Below are 19,480 nucleotides of genomic sequence, written 5' to 3' on the forward strand. Positions count from 1 at the left end.
ATAAAGTTGTGTGCTCAATCTAAAGAATTATTCTTCTTATACAAGTTTCACAAGATGAAAATCAACCCACACAAACTACTCAGTTTAGTTTTAAACTAGCTTAAGGTGGGCGTCACATAAGCTTTCGAGTCAATGTTTGCACTGATGATGTACATCAGCAACAGTTTAACATGAGAAAAGGAGTGACTACTGCTGTTGGAAGGTCAAATGAGGGAATATCTTCCTCCAGGAGATGTATATTATGATAAAAGAAGAAGATGCAGTTCCTCAGTCCCCAGGCTTTCCCATCTTTGCCCCCCAGCTGTGCCCTCAGCAGTGTGGGGATCGATCCCTGCCTGCCCGGCTCGACTCCCACACTCCGACCTCTTCATTAGGCCAAGCCTGTGAGAGAGGAGGCTCTAATTGACAAGGGCCACTGAGAGCCAGCATCCTCGTCTGCCTGTCTCTCAGAAAAGGGGACACCAGGCATCAGCCGCTCAGACTAATCTTCCCCATTATGCTGTGCTCTACCGTGGGAGCAGGAAAAACAGCCTGCCTGCCGCTGCCACATATCATACATTTCAATAGGCCTCTGTTTGTGTGAAACTGTTCACAAGTGTCTCTCTTGTTATTTGGCTACTGGTGGCACGTTAGATCATATAGAAAAACAGAACACATTGTAGCCATTTCAGGTGCTCAGTGACAATATCTGCTTTGAGAACATCTAATGTTTTTTCCCCCTTTCTACAGGGTATTTTTCCATCAGTCCAACTTTTTATTCACCTCATATTTTGTAAAAAAACAACTCTGAAACAATGATTAAGAGTCTCTCTCTACCTGTTTGGCAGCTAATTACTCATCATATCAGTTCACCGCTGAAGACATGGTGCACTCATTTTTATTCACAGGCCCTGTGGGGATTTATATCATTCACACGTCCAATTTCAACCTGTAATTGATGTGATTGAACATTTAATTTACGATGCAAAGCAATCTGAAGCACGGCGATGATCATTTGCAGGATGGGTAACATTTTTTGATGACCTATGAGAAATACCTGCCTCTCACGGTGCAGTGAGAGCTCTTACTGCGACCAAGCAGGGGCTGTGAGTTCTTCTGTAAAAGATATAAATATAGTGTGAAAAACCTTCTCGGGTTTTGGCCTTTGCAGTAACACAACATTCACACACAAACAGAGTAAAACCAGATCATGCTCTGGCTGAGCTGAAAAAACCAAAGTAGCTGTCCAGTAGGAAGTGTTGAGAGAAATTGTTACACATCAACTCAGTTAAAACATTACAGCTTGTACAGAGTTTCAATTATAACCCTTTTTTATGTGCATGTCACCAATACCAGGCTGAATTTCCTTTTCTCTTCAACAACTTTAACTCAACAAGGTGTAGAAAACCTTCCTTGGAGAATCTGCTCTATATTAACTTGACAACATCACACAGCTGCTGCATAATTGTCTGCTATACAACTATGTTGCAAACCTTTTGTTCCATCACATCCCAAAAGGGGTGATGTAGAGTGGGCTCTTTTTCATGCTCAAGAAACTAGTTTGACATTATTTGATCTCTGAAACATGCTGCATTTTCCAGCTGGAAGTAGGCATCAAAGATGTGTATACTACTCAGCTAGGTTGTTGAGATTAGACAATGTATTTCCTAAACACTAACCAGAGCAGGCAACATTTTTCCAATCAACCATTATCCCATTTTGATAAGGTTTTCTGAATTGTAGCTTCAGTTTTCCTGTTCTGTGCTGACTGGAGTGGACTGGAGTCCATTTGTTTCAAGGGTCAACATTTATTTTATGTTCAGAGTTTGTAGTTTTCACAACAAGTGGTTATTTGAGCTACTGTCACGATCATCTCAAAACAGGCTGTTCATACTTTGATTTCTTATTTTCATCTACACACTCTGTGTGCAGCGCCTATCCAAAGTCAACGGTTTCAGTTTGTCTATTGACAACTTTTTGGATTCTCCCTCCAACAGGGCAGTATACTTCTTCCAACCAACTCCATCCTCTCCTTACCCCCATATTCTGCTTCCATCCTGGTACACAGTTTTGTCATTTCTTGAATTGATTACTGAATTCAACTGATAGTGTCATTACTAAAGCTTCCTCATTTTGTCACATTACCCCAATTTTACAGTGACTTCACTGGCGTCTGGTCATGTACAAAATGCAATTTAAAATACTGCCTATACCTTCAAAGCCATCCATAACATTTCCCCTGCCTATCTCTCCGATCTCCTGCACATCACCACTCGGTCGTATTTTATCCAGTCTTCCTCTTCTATCCATCGCCCTGTTTACTCTGTCCACCTCAACAACATAAGGAGCAGAGCCTTTTCTCACTCTGCTCCCCATCTCTAGAACGCTCTACTCTCTTCTTATTTTCAAATCAGAACTCAAAACGCATTTATTTTTAGTGTATTCTTGTAAAATGTCCTTGGGTGTCTTTAAAGGCAACTAACAAACAAGATGCATTTTTGTTCTTATAATAATCATTATTTTTTACAGTCACTATATACTGTATATACTGTATATATATATATATATATATATATATATATATATATATATACATACAGTATATATATATATATATATATTAGGCCATTCTCTGTAAACCAGAGATGATTTTGCAAGTAAATCCCTGTAGGTCAGCAGTCTCTGACATACTCAGACCAACCTGCCTGGCACCAACACCCACACCATTTTCAAAGTCATCTAAATCTCCTTTCATCTCTATTCTGATGCTCAGTTTGAATTTTAGCCAACCATGTAAACCATGCCAACATGCCTAAATTCACTGTGTTTCTGTCGTGTGGTTGGGTGATAGGGATTCAGGTTTAATTCTCAATTCAATAACATACTGTAGAAACTTTAAAATACTCTAGCAGCTGGAATAAATGTCAAGACTCATGATGGTTCCGATAGTGGGGTTCACTTATATTCCCTGAATAAGTGTATAATGAAACTTTTCATGGTTTTAATTTGAACAAAAAAGGTGGGTGATTATGTGGTTTGTTTAGTCAAAACTACATAAATCAGTGGTAAATACATGTAAGCTTTGCTGATAAGTTATCCCATGAGCATATTTAATAACACACATGCAATCATGTATGTCCTTGTTTCTCATCCAGACAAATCTAAAGTAATTTGTCTTCATGTGTTTTTTTCTACTTCTCATCCATTACCGCTCTGTCTTGTGGCACAGTTGTGACTCTTATGTTTTCACTTTACCTCTTCCTATTAGGAAACCTCTTTAATAGTCATGTCATTTTATTGCAATGACACTTTATTTAATTGCCTTTTATGCCTTTATTTAATTACCATTTAATCAACCCCCTCTCTGGCAACGCCACTGACAAAACTCTATGACTTTTAATTTCCAAAAATTAAGAGAAGGTAAATCTGACATGGTTGTGTTTGAGCCGACACTAACCCCTAATAATTTTCTTTGGATATGGGTCTATCACAAGCATTTGTTAAACCAGTTGTTAATGATGTTAGTTTTGAAATACACACTTCTTTGGAGTTTGATGAAGATATAAATGTTGTTCTTGACTCTAGTTTTTAACATTTATGAGTTTTAGTTAAAATTAAACCAATATCTATTCAAATTGTGAACATGAATGTGAACACATTATATCTCCTGTTTGGCTTCCTCTTGTCTTTGAGGATCACTTTTTTAAAATTGTATTATACCCACTCCTTTTACTCTTCTTCCCTGATCCAAGTTTTTTTTTTCACTCTAAAAATAAATGTGAACATTTTAAACAGCATGATTACATTACAGGTTTTGGAAAGAACAGCATGAAGCGTCTCCCTTGCATTTCCCAGTTAATGCTGCCATCTAGTGGATAACAATAGAATACAAGTAAGTCAATGAAGGACATCATGCAGATTAAATGGATAGTCCCACAGAAAACAATAGCGATTATAGAGAAATGAGCAGCCTATCAAACAATAGCAGACTTTTAAAAATAAAAAAGCAGACCTAAGATATATAAAAGATGTACTGTATTAATGTATTTTAGCTTCCTATTAAGAAAGAGTAAGGGAATGTGTTAATGCAATAACCAAAACATAACGTTTATTGGTTTATGATTGAAACTCCCATTGAAGGTTTTGAAGGTAAGATCACAAAATAGAAATTTCAGCAGTGAGATGTAGTTTCCATAGTTACAACAGCTCTGAGACAGCAACCTCACACTTATTACCCAGAGTTGTAATACTTCTCTTCATGTTATCCGCCACCCAAGTGAGATATGAGGGATTGCAGACCTGTTAAAAGCTTGATTGGTTAGCTACTGCAAGAACAGTGTTTGAGCAGGTTTACGTTCTCACCATTTAGTCTTTACTTAAACCTTTTGAATTGCACTATTTTCAACAGGCCTTTTAAATATAACCTGCCAACAAACATTCAAACAATGTTTGATGTTATGCTTGATGATAGAGGAAAAGACAAGCAATGTTTAAGAGATCTCGTTTAAGTCAAATCCTTCCAATGCTTCGAATACTTCATCACAACAGGGCCTGGTGGAGGATCAACCCACGCAGGCCTCATCCATGACAACATCAGCAAAAATCACTGAGCGCGTATCTCTTTTGCTTCAGAAGAATAGCCATTCATCCGATTTCCAATAAACAATTATTGGGGAGTTCTGTTTTTTATAACCAGTGTTTTATAGAGAAGAATGAGAGACAGATGTGTTTCCTAAAATGTCTGGGATGCAAGTGTTTTTTTTCCCTCACTCTCTGGATCATAGTTGAATAACTGGCATCAGTGTGAAGATTATGCCTGATGCAGTTATATGAAGCTCTACAGCTTCACAAAACTGTGAGTCCACATTTACTTCTGTATTTTTTAAAATTGAAATACATGGTTCTATTGATTAATTATTTAATAAAATAAAGTATTAAAAAAGTATTATTGGACTGAATTTCTACCCACAAGAACTGAAAAAAAAATGGATGAAACAAATTGTTCTCGGACATTTATACTTCTGACCCTAGACTGGATTGGTTCCTTTTTCTCATTTTACAGTTTGTAAAAATATAATTACAAATACATGGTTACTATTACATCATCTTGGGCTGCATTAACATCAACAGGAATTATACATTACTGTCAGCAATGTGCAGTATTGCAATATTTTTCGGTTGACATTTCCGTAGATAAAATCATCAGCAATATGCTAATGATTTATTTCATTTATAGGAAATAAATGCTTCATATTTATCGTATAAAGAAACTGTATACATGCGTTTACGTTTTGATAATATTTATTAAAATAAATTAACTTTTCGATCATAGTCAGTTATTGATTGAGATGCAGATGTAAACCTGAAGCTAACTTGTTATCTAACGAGAGATGTAGGTCTCTGTTTTAAAAGTGCTGAGTAAGTCATCATCTCAACATACAATCTTTGGTTACGCCTTACGCCTCTACGTCAGATCTATGTTTTTGGGGAGGGCGGGCGGCCCGTGGTGTGTACCGCTCTCATCGGAGGGGTGTAGCTTGCTTAACGTCTATCAGTTTCCACAGTTCATCACTCATGGTAAATGTTTCTTATTTCTTTTGTTGAGTGTTTCTGTTTATTTTAGGAGGCTCTTCTTACCGCCAGTTTGTGCGTGTTTGTGATGCCTGTTGAGCCTCTGACTGTCAGAGTATCGCTGTTGATAATTTACCGTATTAGCAGCTCTGCGCGATGACACTAACGGGACTGTCAACCTGAGTCCTCTAAACTGAATGGTAGAAACTGCTGTCGAAAAACGCACTTGACTTGAACTGAACTGATACTTTAACGGATTTGGTCACTTTTATTTTCCTTTAGTGTTTCCACTAAACACACTAAGTACCGTCTCCTGTAATTTTATTTATATAGAACAGAAAGTACTTTTGCGTTACTCAACCGAGAATTTTTGGACTTATCTTTCGTAACGGTCTTGTCCTGCCATAACAGTACCCGTATTTACAGTTATAGAGAAATTATTTCTCTCTCTCTCTCCCTCTTTCTATGTATATATATATAGTACTTTTCTGTGTAATTTTGTAAGGTATTATATAGAAAGACAAATTATATATGTCTATATATTTATATTTATATTTCTAGGCTGATAAGAAATTTATCATAAAACGAGTTATTCAAGGTATTGTGAAGCAACTACATTATTTAAAAATTCCTTCCAGAGGTTAAAGCAGGATAATTCTAGAATCCGATGAACCTGCAGCCTCATTGTATCTGAAGGCTGTTTCTTTTTTTTTTTTCTTTAGCTTTTCATTGTCATTGTCGAAGAAAAACAGGTATGCATACTAAAAACAGGGAAACAGTCAGGAAGGCAGATGTCGAGGATTACAGAGTTCATCTCCTCTTTTTCTCATGCTGCTGGTTGAGGGCAGATTCACCAAATGTGGAAGCTTGTCACCTCCTCTGCAATGATTGAAGGTTGGTTTTCACCCTTTCACTCCACTCATACATTCTGATAACTGTTTCCATCTGTGCAGAGATGTAGCGGCCTGGAAGAGTCTAACATGACATGATGCATCCTAGTATCTGTTTGGCTGTTTCTGCTAAGTGGCTGAGAGCTTGTCTGCCCCTTCAGGGCACTGCTAACACAGCACAGCTATTCACGTCTCACTTGGATGGTCAGACCACCATGATGACGCTGCCCCTCCCCGCCTCCTCCTGTTCCTGCTGCCCTCACATTGCTCCATCCCTTCTTGGGCCTAGACTCAGAATTAAGGGTCTTTGTAGGAGCGTAATGTGTTGTGCATCTTTGTGTTGATGGTAGTGAGCATGACGCATACAAGATTGAACTCTGCGGCTTCTAAAGATGGGAGTTGCTTCACTCTCAGTTATGTGCTCAGCTTATTAAAACACTTTAATACTAGAGGTGATGAATCCTGAAGACACGCAGGCGAAGAAGACAGGACTGCAGTGTAATTTGGCCTCCAGAAGTGTTGGTTAGCTCCGTAAGAACAGCCACAATGTGTTTCTCCGAATGATGCTGACACTGGATCAGAATAATCACATGAAATTAGCAGTAATTAGTGAGGAATATCACTCATGTAATGGCTTTGATATTACTGTTATTCATTGACAAAACTTATTAATGTCTTTGTTGTTTATGGAAATGGGGGTTGGAGGACGAAACTAGCTTTTCAATAGAATTTTCCAATGTATGCTGTTGAAACAATTTAAGATTAAAAACTTACAACTTGGTATAGGCTGGAATAAAATTCTGCAGCTGTGATATTTATTGTTTTGATCTCGATGCATGTAAAAAATGGATATTCTTAATATATTCTTTATATTTTTATTTACATTGTGCATCCCTATCACAGATTTTAAGTAAGTTTTTGTTCATTCACTAAATGAATAATCACTTAATGGTTGTGGTTTTATTTAACACATGCTGATGCTTGACAAGATTAATGCTTAATTAATGATTAATTATTAATTATAATTAATATTACCTGCACCGTTTAGAAAATTGTGGTGAGGTGCTTATTCTCATTATGGTTCATAAAATTACCTGTGACTTTGTTTCATAAGACTTTGAAAACCTTTTAGTCATAAAAATATAAAACTATTTGTGCTTGTGAAGATTGATTTTAATATTACTGATGAGATCGCTGAAGTTCAGATAATCTTGATTCCCAAATTGATGGTTAGCAGCAGAGTTGTTGTTGATGTCCTACATTCTTGACTTTCTGTTAAAACAGAGCAAACAGGTGTATTTTTTTGTAATTTTTATTCACTTGCACATTTGAGGTTAAAGTTGAATAACTTTTTTATCTGACGAAGAGCCACTGACTTTAATTTTGTCCTGACAACGTAAAACCTCTTGACCTGGAAGAGGATGTACTTTTCAGAATCACATAATTTTAAAAAACAGCAAGTGTCCCTTATTTTAGTAGCTCTACATCAGGGATGTCCAAAGTTCGGCCTCCGGGGGCCTTTTATGGGCCTTGACCTCAGTGCCAGAATAGTTTGCACAGGGACAGTGGATAAATGTTTGGATGTAATTTTCTCTGATAAGATTTTGGATTTCAGTGGAAAGAATAATAATTTAAATATTGTCCTTCTCTGAGTACTTTCATCATGACATTTTTTAACCCAATTGAGAAAAGGTTGGATGTCTCTGCTTTAACATTTAGTCATAGTGAAAGGAAGTAATCATTTTCTGTATCCTCACTAGCCACCCATATTACTGAGAATATGCATTAATCAGTGTCTTTTCACTGTTGCTTCATTTCCTTGTGGTTTGTGAGAATTTCTTTCTACACAGCCATCTTTATTTCGCACCACATTTCATTTAGATTTGGACTGTAACTGGAGCACTGTAACGCTTTGATTAATTTTATTTGGGTCGTTTTGGTGTAGATTTGCTGCTGTACTTGAGATAAATGTTCTGTTTCTTGACCCAGTTTCAGTCAAGCTTCAGCTTAATTGCTCAGATGGTCTTAAGTTTGACTGTAAAGTACCTTGGTATACAGAGAAGTTCATTGTCAAAGCAGTGACTGTAAGGTCAACTTTGGTCATGCTGTTTTTGGTTGACAATATGTTCTTGTGACAACCAACTCAAGCAAATTAAGCTATTTTCCAGTGTTCTCAGTAGTATATACGTCAAAAATTTCCCCCAAAGATTAGGCTATCATCGAGACATTATGACTTCTTTCCTTGGGTGACCATTGCTGAGATATTTATTCTTATGGAGATTGTTACTGGTCTTGAATATTTTCTACTGATGAACTTTTAAACCTTAGAGTTAAAGGATGAGTTGTAAGTGATACATCCAAATTAACAATATAAAGGGCCTTTTTTCACACATGAAATATTTTTATTTATTATTTTTATGTAAGGTTCTTATAGTAGAGTTGGACAACATGTCTAAAAAAATTGGCCATATTTGTTTATGCCCTAACCTTAGAGTTGTACGGGCAGGGGCACTTACTTTTTTCCATGTCTGTTTCTGGCAGGTTTTTGTCTCCATTATAACTTACTCCCACACTTCCAGATAGAAGGTGAAATTCCTTCATAAAGGCTGTGGTTTCTCGTGGCAACAAGCTGCCGGCCTCTCTCTGATCCCTCCCAACAGAAAACAGGCAAAGGCAGCTCAGCACCACAAGAGTTTACACTTGAAAGCGGGGCTGAGTACCTGGTAATCAGTGTTAAATGCAAGAGTCATAATATATTAAATTTTGTAAGACAATGATGAAATTGACATAAACTTCAAAGCAAAACTTAATCTTCTCTTTTAAAAAATCTTGTTTATTTCTTGGCTATTTGAGATCTTAATAAACACCAACAGTGGAGGAGGATTCTAATGTCCAGTTTTTCTGCCAGATAATTAGTTTCTTCCAGTGCTATGGCTCAGCCTCCTTAAGAACGATAATGTTGAGTACTACTTAAAATGTTCCATAACTTTTGAACATCTTCTCATTCAAACACAAAGGTGCTAAACTAATCCGTCAACTGAAATAATTTTGTAACTTGAAATTTTGTAATTTTTGTAATTTTGCAATGTTTTTGGTTAAGTGCCACCAATATATTTGAGAAGATGCATATTACTGGACAAAAATATTTCAATCTGAACATCCCTAAAACTATTGGTGTTTGTTAAATTTTGTTTATCAAAAAGCTTTCAATAAAATCATGCCAGAGTAATTTTATTTTGAAGTTATTACCACAGACTGCTGGAGATAGTCTGTGGTCTGCTGGAGGATAATCGGAGTGCCCTCCAAGGTGGAGGTGGAGAGGTGCCCTCCAAGGATAATTATGTTAGATGATAAATGGATAGATGGATAGATAGGAGATAGATAGTTACAATCACAGAACTATTCATTTATTCAGTTTTAACATGTTCAATCACTTGGTCAGTTTTACCACCTGACAATTTGACTGAGTAATTGTAGTCAAACTACTAAAATTTTGTACATCACTTGAAGTAATTAAATTGTTTAAAATAAGAATTAATCCACTTGGACACAATCATTTGCATCCAATATCGAAGACGCAAATGGTTTCAGGTTGACTATAAAGTTCTTCTCACCTGCTGGAAGCATAAAGAGCTTCAAAGAGTCAAATGCTTCTTGGCCTGATGAGCTGGCAGGTTTCCCCCATCTGTTGTACCAAGTCACCATTGATCATGACATTGGCCACTCTCCCCATTGTCCATAGTGGCTGTGTGCTTTTAATACTGTTGGTGGTATGATATTTCAGCTGGTGTGTAGGTGGTTTCCAGTCTGTTGACAGCTAACTATGCTCTCCCAGACCTGTTGGAGTATGAGCTGGATCACTTCTGCTAAACACTCATCAGTTCACTAAGTGAGGCACTACTGAAAGCCTAGCATGTTTTACATGATCTGTTTATCACTGAAAAAGCAAACAAATGCTAGTAGGTGATAAAACAAGCCCTTCAGTAGTTGGAGAAATTTAATTTGTGTTGTTGTCGTTGTAGCTGGACTAGTGTCGATTCCTCCAAGGTTCTAAATTATTCAGTAGAGCACCTGCTGTGGTGTTGAACACAAACAGAGGTGTTCTATAAACAAGACCTCTCCTGTAAATGCAAACCTTTTCCAAGAATATGTTAAACCTGCAATCTGACCATTACTCATTCCCAGGCTTCAGCTCTGACCTGTCTAGATTTATTCAATATGCTGCACTGTTACACACCCACATCTCGGCGCATCAGATGATATTTTCAGCCATTTACAACTGCAGCAGATCAATATGAATAGTTCCCACTGTTCACAGTATGTGCCAGGTCTCATGGTTAGAAATGACTCATGTTTGCATCACACCTATTGTTGGCTTAGCTCTTATAAATATTGATAGTGCAGGAGTGCTAGTAAGTTGTTTTTTTTTCATATTTATGTTTTGGATATCTTTTCACCAAACATAAAACCCACAATAGATTTCAAAGTGAAAAACCCACCACACTTTATTTGTATAGCACCCTGCAAACAAATGTAATAGTATTTTGCAAGATTAAAAACAGACACCCCAACCCACCAAAAAATAAGCAGTTAAATAGAGTAAGGAGTTAAAAACTTTTGGCAAAAGAGGTTGACCCCCACTCCGAAAATCAGTTTAATACAGACATGAGCAGAAACTTCATGTTTTTGCCCTTCATTAACAAATAAATGCTAAAGAATGAAAAGTTAAATTATTTGATTAGACCAACACGCTTGACAACAAAGGACAAGTCCTAAAACACAAAGGTTTTGCCATTCTAAATGTCTAGTTAGACTATTTGGCAACTTCAGCTTGGTACATGTGCAAGCATGTTTTATGAACTTTTCTTTGACGTCAAACACTTGTTAAAGGAGGTCATTGCACATTCACTTGTTTATCCTGTTCCTCGAAGGTTTAACACCACCTTGGCATCAATGTGCCAAAATGTGGGTTTTATCAGACAATGGGGAAAATTGTGCCTATATAGAGCAAACTACCTGCTGCACGCCTCCTCACTTTCACTGGGTGGCAGGGTTAAACCCGATACAACCAGGCGAAAAATGCCGCGAACCTTTCGATGGCTTTGATTCATGTGGCGTCTTTCACTTCCTTTGTAATGTCTTTGTCTCCGTTGTCTCGTTTACTCTGCATCACCATTTGACACAAAGAGCTGTGTCTCTTATCACAGTCTGTGCAGCGTGCTGAAGTCATCTCCTTCACTGTCACAGCTGGCACAACTGTGCCATTATCTGCCTCTGAGCCCCACGTACACACACGTTAATACAATAACGATTGTTCCTGTTTCCTGGCTGTACTGTTGTTCTGCAGCTGCTGAATGAGATATGCTGCAGTTTCCACTGGTCATAGATGTCACTCACCAAAACCCATACATATACTGTATAAGTATACACATACACACTCTATGTAATTATGTTGCAGGTTTTTTTTTTTTTTTTGTAGTCGCTGTTTTCTGGGTTTGACACAAACATGCACTGCACTGAAACACAAACAGCTGACCGAACTCTCTGGCCTCATTCTGCTCTTATTGATGTGTGTCTGTCAGTGAAAGGACCGCAGGACAAAGAGCAGCGATGGGTCTGTGTGGGGCTCACAGGAAACAAAGAGAGGCCTATTCCATGCCAGCTTGTAGACTCTTCTGGAAACACTGCGCTGGCTTGTTTAGGCTGCATCCATATTTTCAGCTAAGCAGCTGTATATTCAGCAAATGCCAACAGCATATTTTCTAAAGGGTCATAGAAACCAGGCCACTCTGACTTCTATGTTGTGTCATTCATTCCTAGTTAGCTTTGTCCCTCAACAAGAGATGAATTTAAGAGAACTGACTAGAAAAGACCATGTGCTTTGTCATGCTGCTGTGATAATAACCTATTGAGATGAAGCTTGAAAACGTCAAAAAACGTATCACGATATAATCGTTTCATATCAGTTTATAAAGATAGTTATTGTTTTTTTTTTTTGTTTTAAATATCCAAAATATTGCCAGGCTGGTGACGTGACATCTTTGACTGGTGACATCTTTTATCCACAATTTCCTCCTTAGCTGTTGCAATTATTTTCTCTTTCTTGTACATTTTTGTCAGCACACAGTTGAGATAGGAATGAGATGTAGAGTTATGGATGGTGACGTGTTTGTATGAATGAAGATGATTCTGCTCCAGATTGGCCTGTGGTCACTTGTTATTGGCCATTGACAGTGTTGTGAATTTTTTGAGAAACATGCTGATGTTCATAGGATGCCAATCCTATCTCTGTTTGTTAGGAGCTGTTCTTGGTTCCTTGCATTTAAAAATGTACAGCATTCTCAATGTCTTGTGCTTTTTGATATCAAAATCTTGATACAGATTCAGAATAGGAGTTGATGTGACGTTGCCAGCTGTGCTTTATTTATTAGTCAGTTCCTGGTAGGCTGTAAGAATGTCATGAGGTGACACCGTTTGGTCTAGAAAAGGACATTTGTCATGCAAGACCCATCTGGTGTTCTTTCAGTTGCGTCATCAATTTGTTAAGGTGGATCACCAAGACTTTATTAAACTGAACAAATGTTTATACATGTAAACCAAGTCTGATAACGAAGCTAGTGTCCTCTAAAAGCTCCTGAAAGCGGATTTAGTTTGGACATAAAACCATGGGCAATCAAGAAACATCCAATCCACACAGGGATCAGCCTCGGGATGAGGGAGGGGATTTACTACAATAGCAAGAGTGTTGGGTCCTGCTGTCGGGACAGAACATCAGGTTCAGCTTCAGCTGTGGGACAGGATTAACTTAGGTTTATCCCTTGACTCATCAACTCTGAGTCAACAGCCGAGTGTTGAATCAGAATGAAACACACTTCTCTGTCACTTTCCCAGCTGGTAGGTTGCAAATCTATGCTCTGATCTGCGACTAAGATAGTCAGTGCAATATTATTCTGCAGGTGAATGCATTGCTAGTTTAAATTCCGTGATGTAATGAATGACCGACATTTTTTTTACTCAGAAAACCCATACACCATGAATGTTTCTTCATTATGAAAGTTTAACAGAAAAATTGACAAACTACAGTTTTGAGCTTGTTGAGGCAGCTCATAAAGACATTCACTTCTAGCCATTGGTAGTTAAATAATACAGCAGATTCCATTAAAATCAATGTCAGGATAGAATGTGTTTATTTGAATATAAATGATTTCATATTATTTTGTCATAATCTGTCAAACACTTGTCTCAATGATAGATTATTCTTCCCATAAAATCATTTTGTTATAACAGATCTAAAAAATTAAGGAGGTACTGTGTATTTCTCAGATCAAAATTTATTTAGTCTCAAACAAATTATACCTAAATTAAGGATTATGAGAAAAGCTAGCAGAAACTGCTAGCTTTTCATAACCAGTAGCTAACATATCCAAAGTTAATTTTACAACTGAATATCTTTTTGCTGCTGATTTTCAAACACTATTTATTATTTTAAAATATGGACACTAGTTCTTCACACTAATCTTCTACAGCCAGAAGTTTTAAAATAGGTTTTAAGTTTAAACCAAGATTTATTATTCTCTGAATTGTATTTTTTGTATCTATTCCAAGTACGTTGACAAAATCAGAAGTATGGTGTACTATTATTATTATTATTATTATTATTATTATTATTATTATTAGTTTCTGAAGTTAGAAAATGAGATTTACAAGCTGCTTAGTCATGACTCCTGTGAAGAAGACATTTAGAGTTGCTGCTGACATTTTAAAAGTTTTCCGCTCTGTTTTTTCCCCCCATCTTTTATTCTTTATTCTTGTCTCTCTCAGCATCCCAGGAAGAGTGAAAAATAAAAGGATGACAGCTGGGCTGATGGTAGGTGGGTTTTTCTCAGTTTTTTCCCTTTTCTGCTCCTTTTCCCTGCAATATTTTTCAGGCTGTCTTCAGTTCCTCAGTTTGTGTTCATAGTTATACAGGAAGATAAGAACCACAGTGCTGGTACTGTTGGACCTCAGTGCAGCTTTTGACACTGTTGACCATGACATATTACTGAATCGACTGGAGAGTTGGGTCGGACTCTCCGGTCCAGTGCTTAACTGGTTTGAATCCTACATAAAGAACAGGGATTTCTTTGTTTCAATTGAAAACTTTTCATCAAAGAGGTCAAAGGTCACATGTGGGGTACCCCAAGGTTCAATCCTAGGACCCCTTTTATTCAATATTTATATGCTCCCACTAGCTCAGGTTATAACAGGAAATAATATTAGCTACCATAACTATGCAGATGACACACAGCTCTACATTACGATGTCACCAGGTGACTCAGAGCCCATCCAATTACTGAACAGATGCTTAGAACAGATAAATGTGTGGATGTGCCAAAACTTTCTCCAGCTGAACAGAAACAAAACTGAAGTTATTATTTTTGGACCTAAAGAGGAACAATCTAGAGTCAATGCACAGCTTCAGTTATTACAACTGAAAACTAGCGATCAGGCCCGAAACCTGGGAGTAGTGATGGACTCTGACCTGAACCTCCAGAGCCACATAAAGACAGTCACAAAGTCGGCCTTCTATCACCTGAAGAACATTTCCAGGATTAAAGGACTAATGTCTCAGCCAGATCTAGAGAAACTCATCCATGCGTTCATCTTCAGTCGTGTTGATTATTGCAACAGCGTCTTCACAGGTCTGTCCAACAAATTAATCAAACAGCTGCAGCTGATTCAGAATGCTGCTGCTCGCGTTCTCACTAAAACCAGGAAGATAGAGCACATAACACCAGTTCTAAAGTCCCTCCACTGGCTCCCTGTAGCTCAAAGAATAGACTTTAAAATACTGTTGTTAGTTTATAAATCACTGAACGGCTTAGCACCACAATACATTAAAGATCTGCTTTCATTGTATCAACCTTCCAGACCTCTCAGGTCTTCCGGGTCTGGTCTGCTCTGCATCCCCAGAACCAGAACCAAACGAGGAGAAGCAGCTTTCAGCATCTATGCACCACGAATTTGGAACAAACTTCCAGAAAACTGTAAAACAGCTGAAACACTGACTTCTTTTAAATCTCAACTGAAAACCCACCTGTTTAGAATTGTATTTGAAATGTAATCAATTACAAATTTATTGATGTAACTTGACTTAATGATTGATTCTATATTGCATTGTGATTCTGTGTTTGTTATGATGTAAAGCACTTTGAAATGCCTTGCTGCTGAAATGTGCTATACAAATAAAATTTGATTGATTGATTGATTGATAAGATATTTAGCATTTGATGTTGTGGTATCATTGGATTTGCTACATAGAACAGGAACACATTTCAACTTCAAGCCTTGCAGATTAGTCTTATTTCAAATGTTTGTTGGCTGTTTATATTTTTAGCTGTTTTTTTCTAATAAAACATTTTATACTGCTTTACGTATTCCAGTTCCCTACTTAAATCCAACATTTTTAAAAGCATTTCGCTGTTTAATTCTCAAGGATTAAAGTTGTTTGCATTAAATTGATCTCGAGTTGAGGGAAAATTAATGACAATTAATCAAGGAAACATTTGAGCCTCTGATTAACTTTGTCCTTTTTTGTGTGTTAGACCAAGGCTGCTTGTTCCTGAGTCAAAGATGTTTGCTCCCAATTTGGATTCATCCCTCTGAAGGCGCCTGACCTGATCCCATCCTCCATCACAGTCCCGCCTCTTCTTCTACTGTCCTGCCATCCTTTATTCTCCCTTCTCTGTCATTGTCCCTCAGCATGTCTCACACATAGAGAGCGAGGCGAAAGCAGACTGTCGAGTTAGGCAATATATCCTTGCTATTTATTTGGTTTCAGCAGGGCTATATGCAGCAAGGGGAAAGCAGTCAAAGTGACCCAGAAAAGATGGGCCCCAGTTCAAATCCTGCAGGTAGTGGAGGGATGGAGCGTTCACAGGGCCCAGGGTTGAGGAGGGCCTCATCTCTTTCTACACATCCTTCTTTGAGTAAGATGAGCCAAAACGCCAAGGAAAGCATGGGGGTTTTTGGTCAGGGTTTGAAGCAACTGTTCCACCATCAACGTAAACGCCTCTCCCGCTCTCGCTCCACCATCCCTTCATCATCCTCCTCCTCATCCTCCTCAGTGGTGTCAGCAGGCGGCGCTTCTCCCTCTGCTCCTCAGGACATTTTGGGGTCCTGCACTTCTGACTTTGATTGCCTGTCTGCTCCTGTGATTTCTTCTGCAGCTGGACAGGGCTCAGGCGCTGCAGGCATGATTAGGCGTGGGACCAGCCTGCAGGCGCGACGCAGCAAGGGGTCCGGGTCTGGGAGTGGAGACCGGGACCCCCTTCTGAGAAGTAGCCCTCAGCCTCCGCAGCGACGGAACACCCACGACCCACAGCAGCATGTTAGTCGCCCACGCTCCTCGTCCACCACCGACACCACACCCAGCAGCCCTGCACCTGCGCTCGGCGTAGGGGATGTGGTGCTGTCGTCTGGGTACCAGTCTACTGAGGAAACGGACAGAGTAAGTGACAGGGGCCATTAATCACCGCTTCAGTTGCGGGTGATCAATGTGTCCTCTGTTTGCTTTCACAAGTGTCAAGCTTTGTTTGTCAGTGAATCGTCAATCAAAAGTTGAAGTTCACCCTGCTTTGTGTACAAAAACATCTCGCTGCTATTTTAGCTGAGAATTAGTTCCCATTCATACTGAGAATATATTAAATTACCAACCTCAAAATTAATGAATAATGTCAGCTGGTTCAATTGCGCCACTCTTGTTTTTTCAAAGCCAACTATAATAATGTATGTTGTGCTATTCTATCGTAACTCATTTTAAAACTACGTTTGAGTTCAGGCAAGTGTGTCGTACTTTTGGAATAGACCCATCGCAGCAAGACATGGTGAAAGTCTGTTGTTTTTACTCTTGTGTTTTCTCTGGTTAGCAAAAGAGCCTAAATGTTATATCAAACTTGAGCCGGAAATTTGTAGAAACTTTGAGAAGTGAATGTAAACAGCCAAGTACTGAGACTTTGTTGTGTACATGGGTACACTCTAAGATTTATTAGAGACCATACAATTGTTACAACTTTTCCTATATTTCAGCTGTGGCCAGGCCTACATATTATAATGGTTATATTTATTGTGTCTGATATCCAGAAATGTGTAAAAAAAAAAAAAACATCAAGGAAAGGGAAAAGGACGAGCAACCGAGAACGTAGCTGAAAATTGTTGAAGAGCAATGATGTCATATGTGGAGCACCAAATTTTTAAATGAAAAGTAGAAATGGTGCAATCTTCAGTTTGAATTGAAGTTCATGAAGTAAAAATTCACATTCTGATTATCCAGTGAAGAGAAGGAAGTCAGGAAATGTGTTATCTGAGAAAATTAGCTTGAACTGATACAACATGTTGGGATTGTTTCAAACCCAGTCTGCCTGTAATTCACCATAGTAGCAACTGACAACTTGCTACAAAAACTGTCATTACAATTCTGCAAGTTTTATAGTGAGTCATTATTAATTTTGCTCTTTTTTGATTAGCATTGTTGCTGTAATGCCACAGACATCACCCCTACAGTTTCAGAAGGATTTTTTTTAGCAAACCCTAACCTAACCTCTCCCCACATTATCAATCTGTTTTACTTAGGTCAGTTTAACTGGATACAGTAAACTAGCTGTCAAAACATTAACTAGTCGGTCACGCTCCTCAAACTCTATAAATATGTTTGCATCTAGTTTTTTCATAGCATGTCTCACACCAGCAGTTGCCTTATCATCTGGCTGTTTACTGCCTGCATTTTGATTTGTAAAATCTAAGATTTAAATTATTAAGTAATTATGAGGAAAATATACAGTTTTTTATGGGTTTGGAGAAATCTGTCTGTCCTATCTGTGTTTACATTCATGAAGCTCACCTGCGCAGTTTGTCTTTGCAGTAAAAGTACTCGCTCCATTCAGTAAACATTCACAAATTCATTTGAGATATTCCAGTTATAAAGGTGTTTTTGTCAAGAAAACGATTCGTTTTCCCTGTAAACTCCTACACTAAAGCCCTAGGATTCATTATGTAACACAATGTCCATATGTAGCTATCTCTGGCTCTCATTTTGTTCTTCCCACATCACCTGAATCAGAACTTTTCTATAACTATATATAGCTTTGTGTGCTTTTAAGTGGGAACACATTTTCAGTCTATTTTGAAAACTACAATCAAATCCCTCTGCAGTTTGTCTCAGTAGAGATGGATGACGAATCAATTCTTCTTGGCAAAACACAAGTACAGTTTGAGATGGGTAAGCAGCTAGATGTGGTCTCCCTCTTTTGTTTTCTTCATGTTTTATGAAACCATAATAATCCCGAGACATGAACTAATTTATAAATCAAGGTTGCACAAGAGAAGGTCTGTAAAAATGGTTGAAATATATATTCAGGGTTTCAGCTGCTTTTGTTTGAGAAATCCAACATGCATTGATACAAAGTAGTCATAGAAACCTGATTATCCCATCTGCAATCTCTCTTTAGGGTTTAATTCACGGTTATTTGAATATACTGTAGCTTGATTGTATTTTATGGTATCTTATTGCATTTTATTAATATTATTATTATTTTTTTTATTATCTTTTAGCAGCCTTTTTCTAATATGTATAATATTTATAGGTTTCTTCTCAATATTTGTCCAGTCAGGTTTTAAATAAAGTAGCTCTGGATTTTCATTAATAAACAAGTCCTTTTATGTCTTAAAACATAATGCATTCTCTAATCTTTATCGTGTTTGATAAAGTAATTATAGAATAATGAAAGGTCCACATACAGAATGTCTTTTTTTTAAAAAAAAAACATTTTAGGTAGGACGACTTTGTGTGCCAAATGAGCACTATTAAAGTAAGAATCTGTACTTTGGACAGTGTAGCCATTGGCCAGGTCCTGCTGGAAAATGAAATCATCATCTGCTTCTCAGCAGAGAAGTAGTCTGAAGTGTCCCAATCGACAGCTGCATTTACTTAATTCTGGTTCTGTGCCTCTCCACTCCTACTTCTGACTCTGGAACCTTGATTTCCAAATCAAGTGCAAAATACA

At 37.8% G+C, this 19,480-nt stretch overlaps 1 protein-coding gene across 9 annotated transcripts in view; it reads left to right on the forward strand.

The window, feature by feature from the left end:
- The first annotated feature begins 5,455 nt into the window (after positions 1-5,455).
- Positions 5,456-19,480, forward strand: part of tmcc1a (transmembrane and coiled-coil domain family 1a) — a 46,902-nt gene continuing 32,877 nt past the window's right edge. The window contains exons 1-5 of one of the 9 annotated variants that reach the window (XM_032554142.1): positions 5,456-5,556; positions 6,273-6,302; positions 6,399-6,444; positions 14,262-14,311; positions 16,025-16,929. In XM_032554142.1, the coding sequence (XP_032410033.1) occupies positions 16,270-16,929 (660 nt within the window). In that variant the 5' untranslated portion in view covers positions 5,456-5,556; positions 6,273-6,302; positions 6,399-6,444; positions 14,262-14,311; positions 16,025-16,269. Of the gene's footprint in view, positions 5,557-6,272; positions 6,445-11,924; positions 14,312-15,703; positions 16,930-19,480 lie in introns of those variants that run through there. The other 8 variants (XM_032556864.1, XM_032554892.1, XM_032553430.1 and 5 more) reach the window with 8 other exon arrangements.

The sequence above is a fragment of the Xiphophorus hellerii genome, chromosome 1 (genome assembly GCF_003331165.1).
Source record: "Xiphophorus hellerii strain 12219 chromosome 1, Xiphophorus_hellerii-4.1, whole genome shotgun sequence".
NCBI lineage: Eukaryota > Metazoa > Chordata > Actinopteri > Cyprinodontiformes > Poeciliidae > Xiphophorus > Xiphophorus hellerii.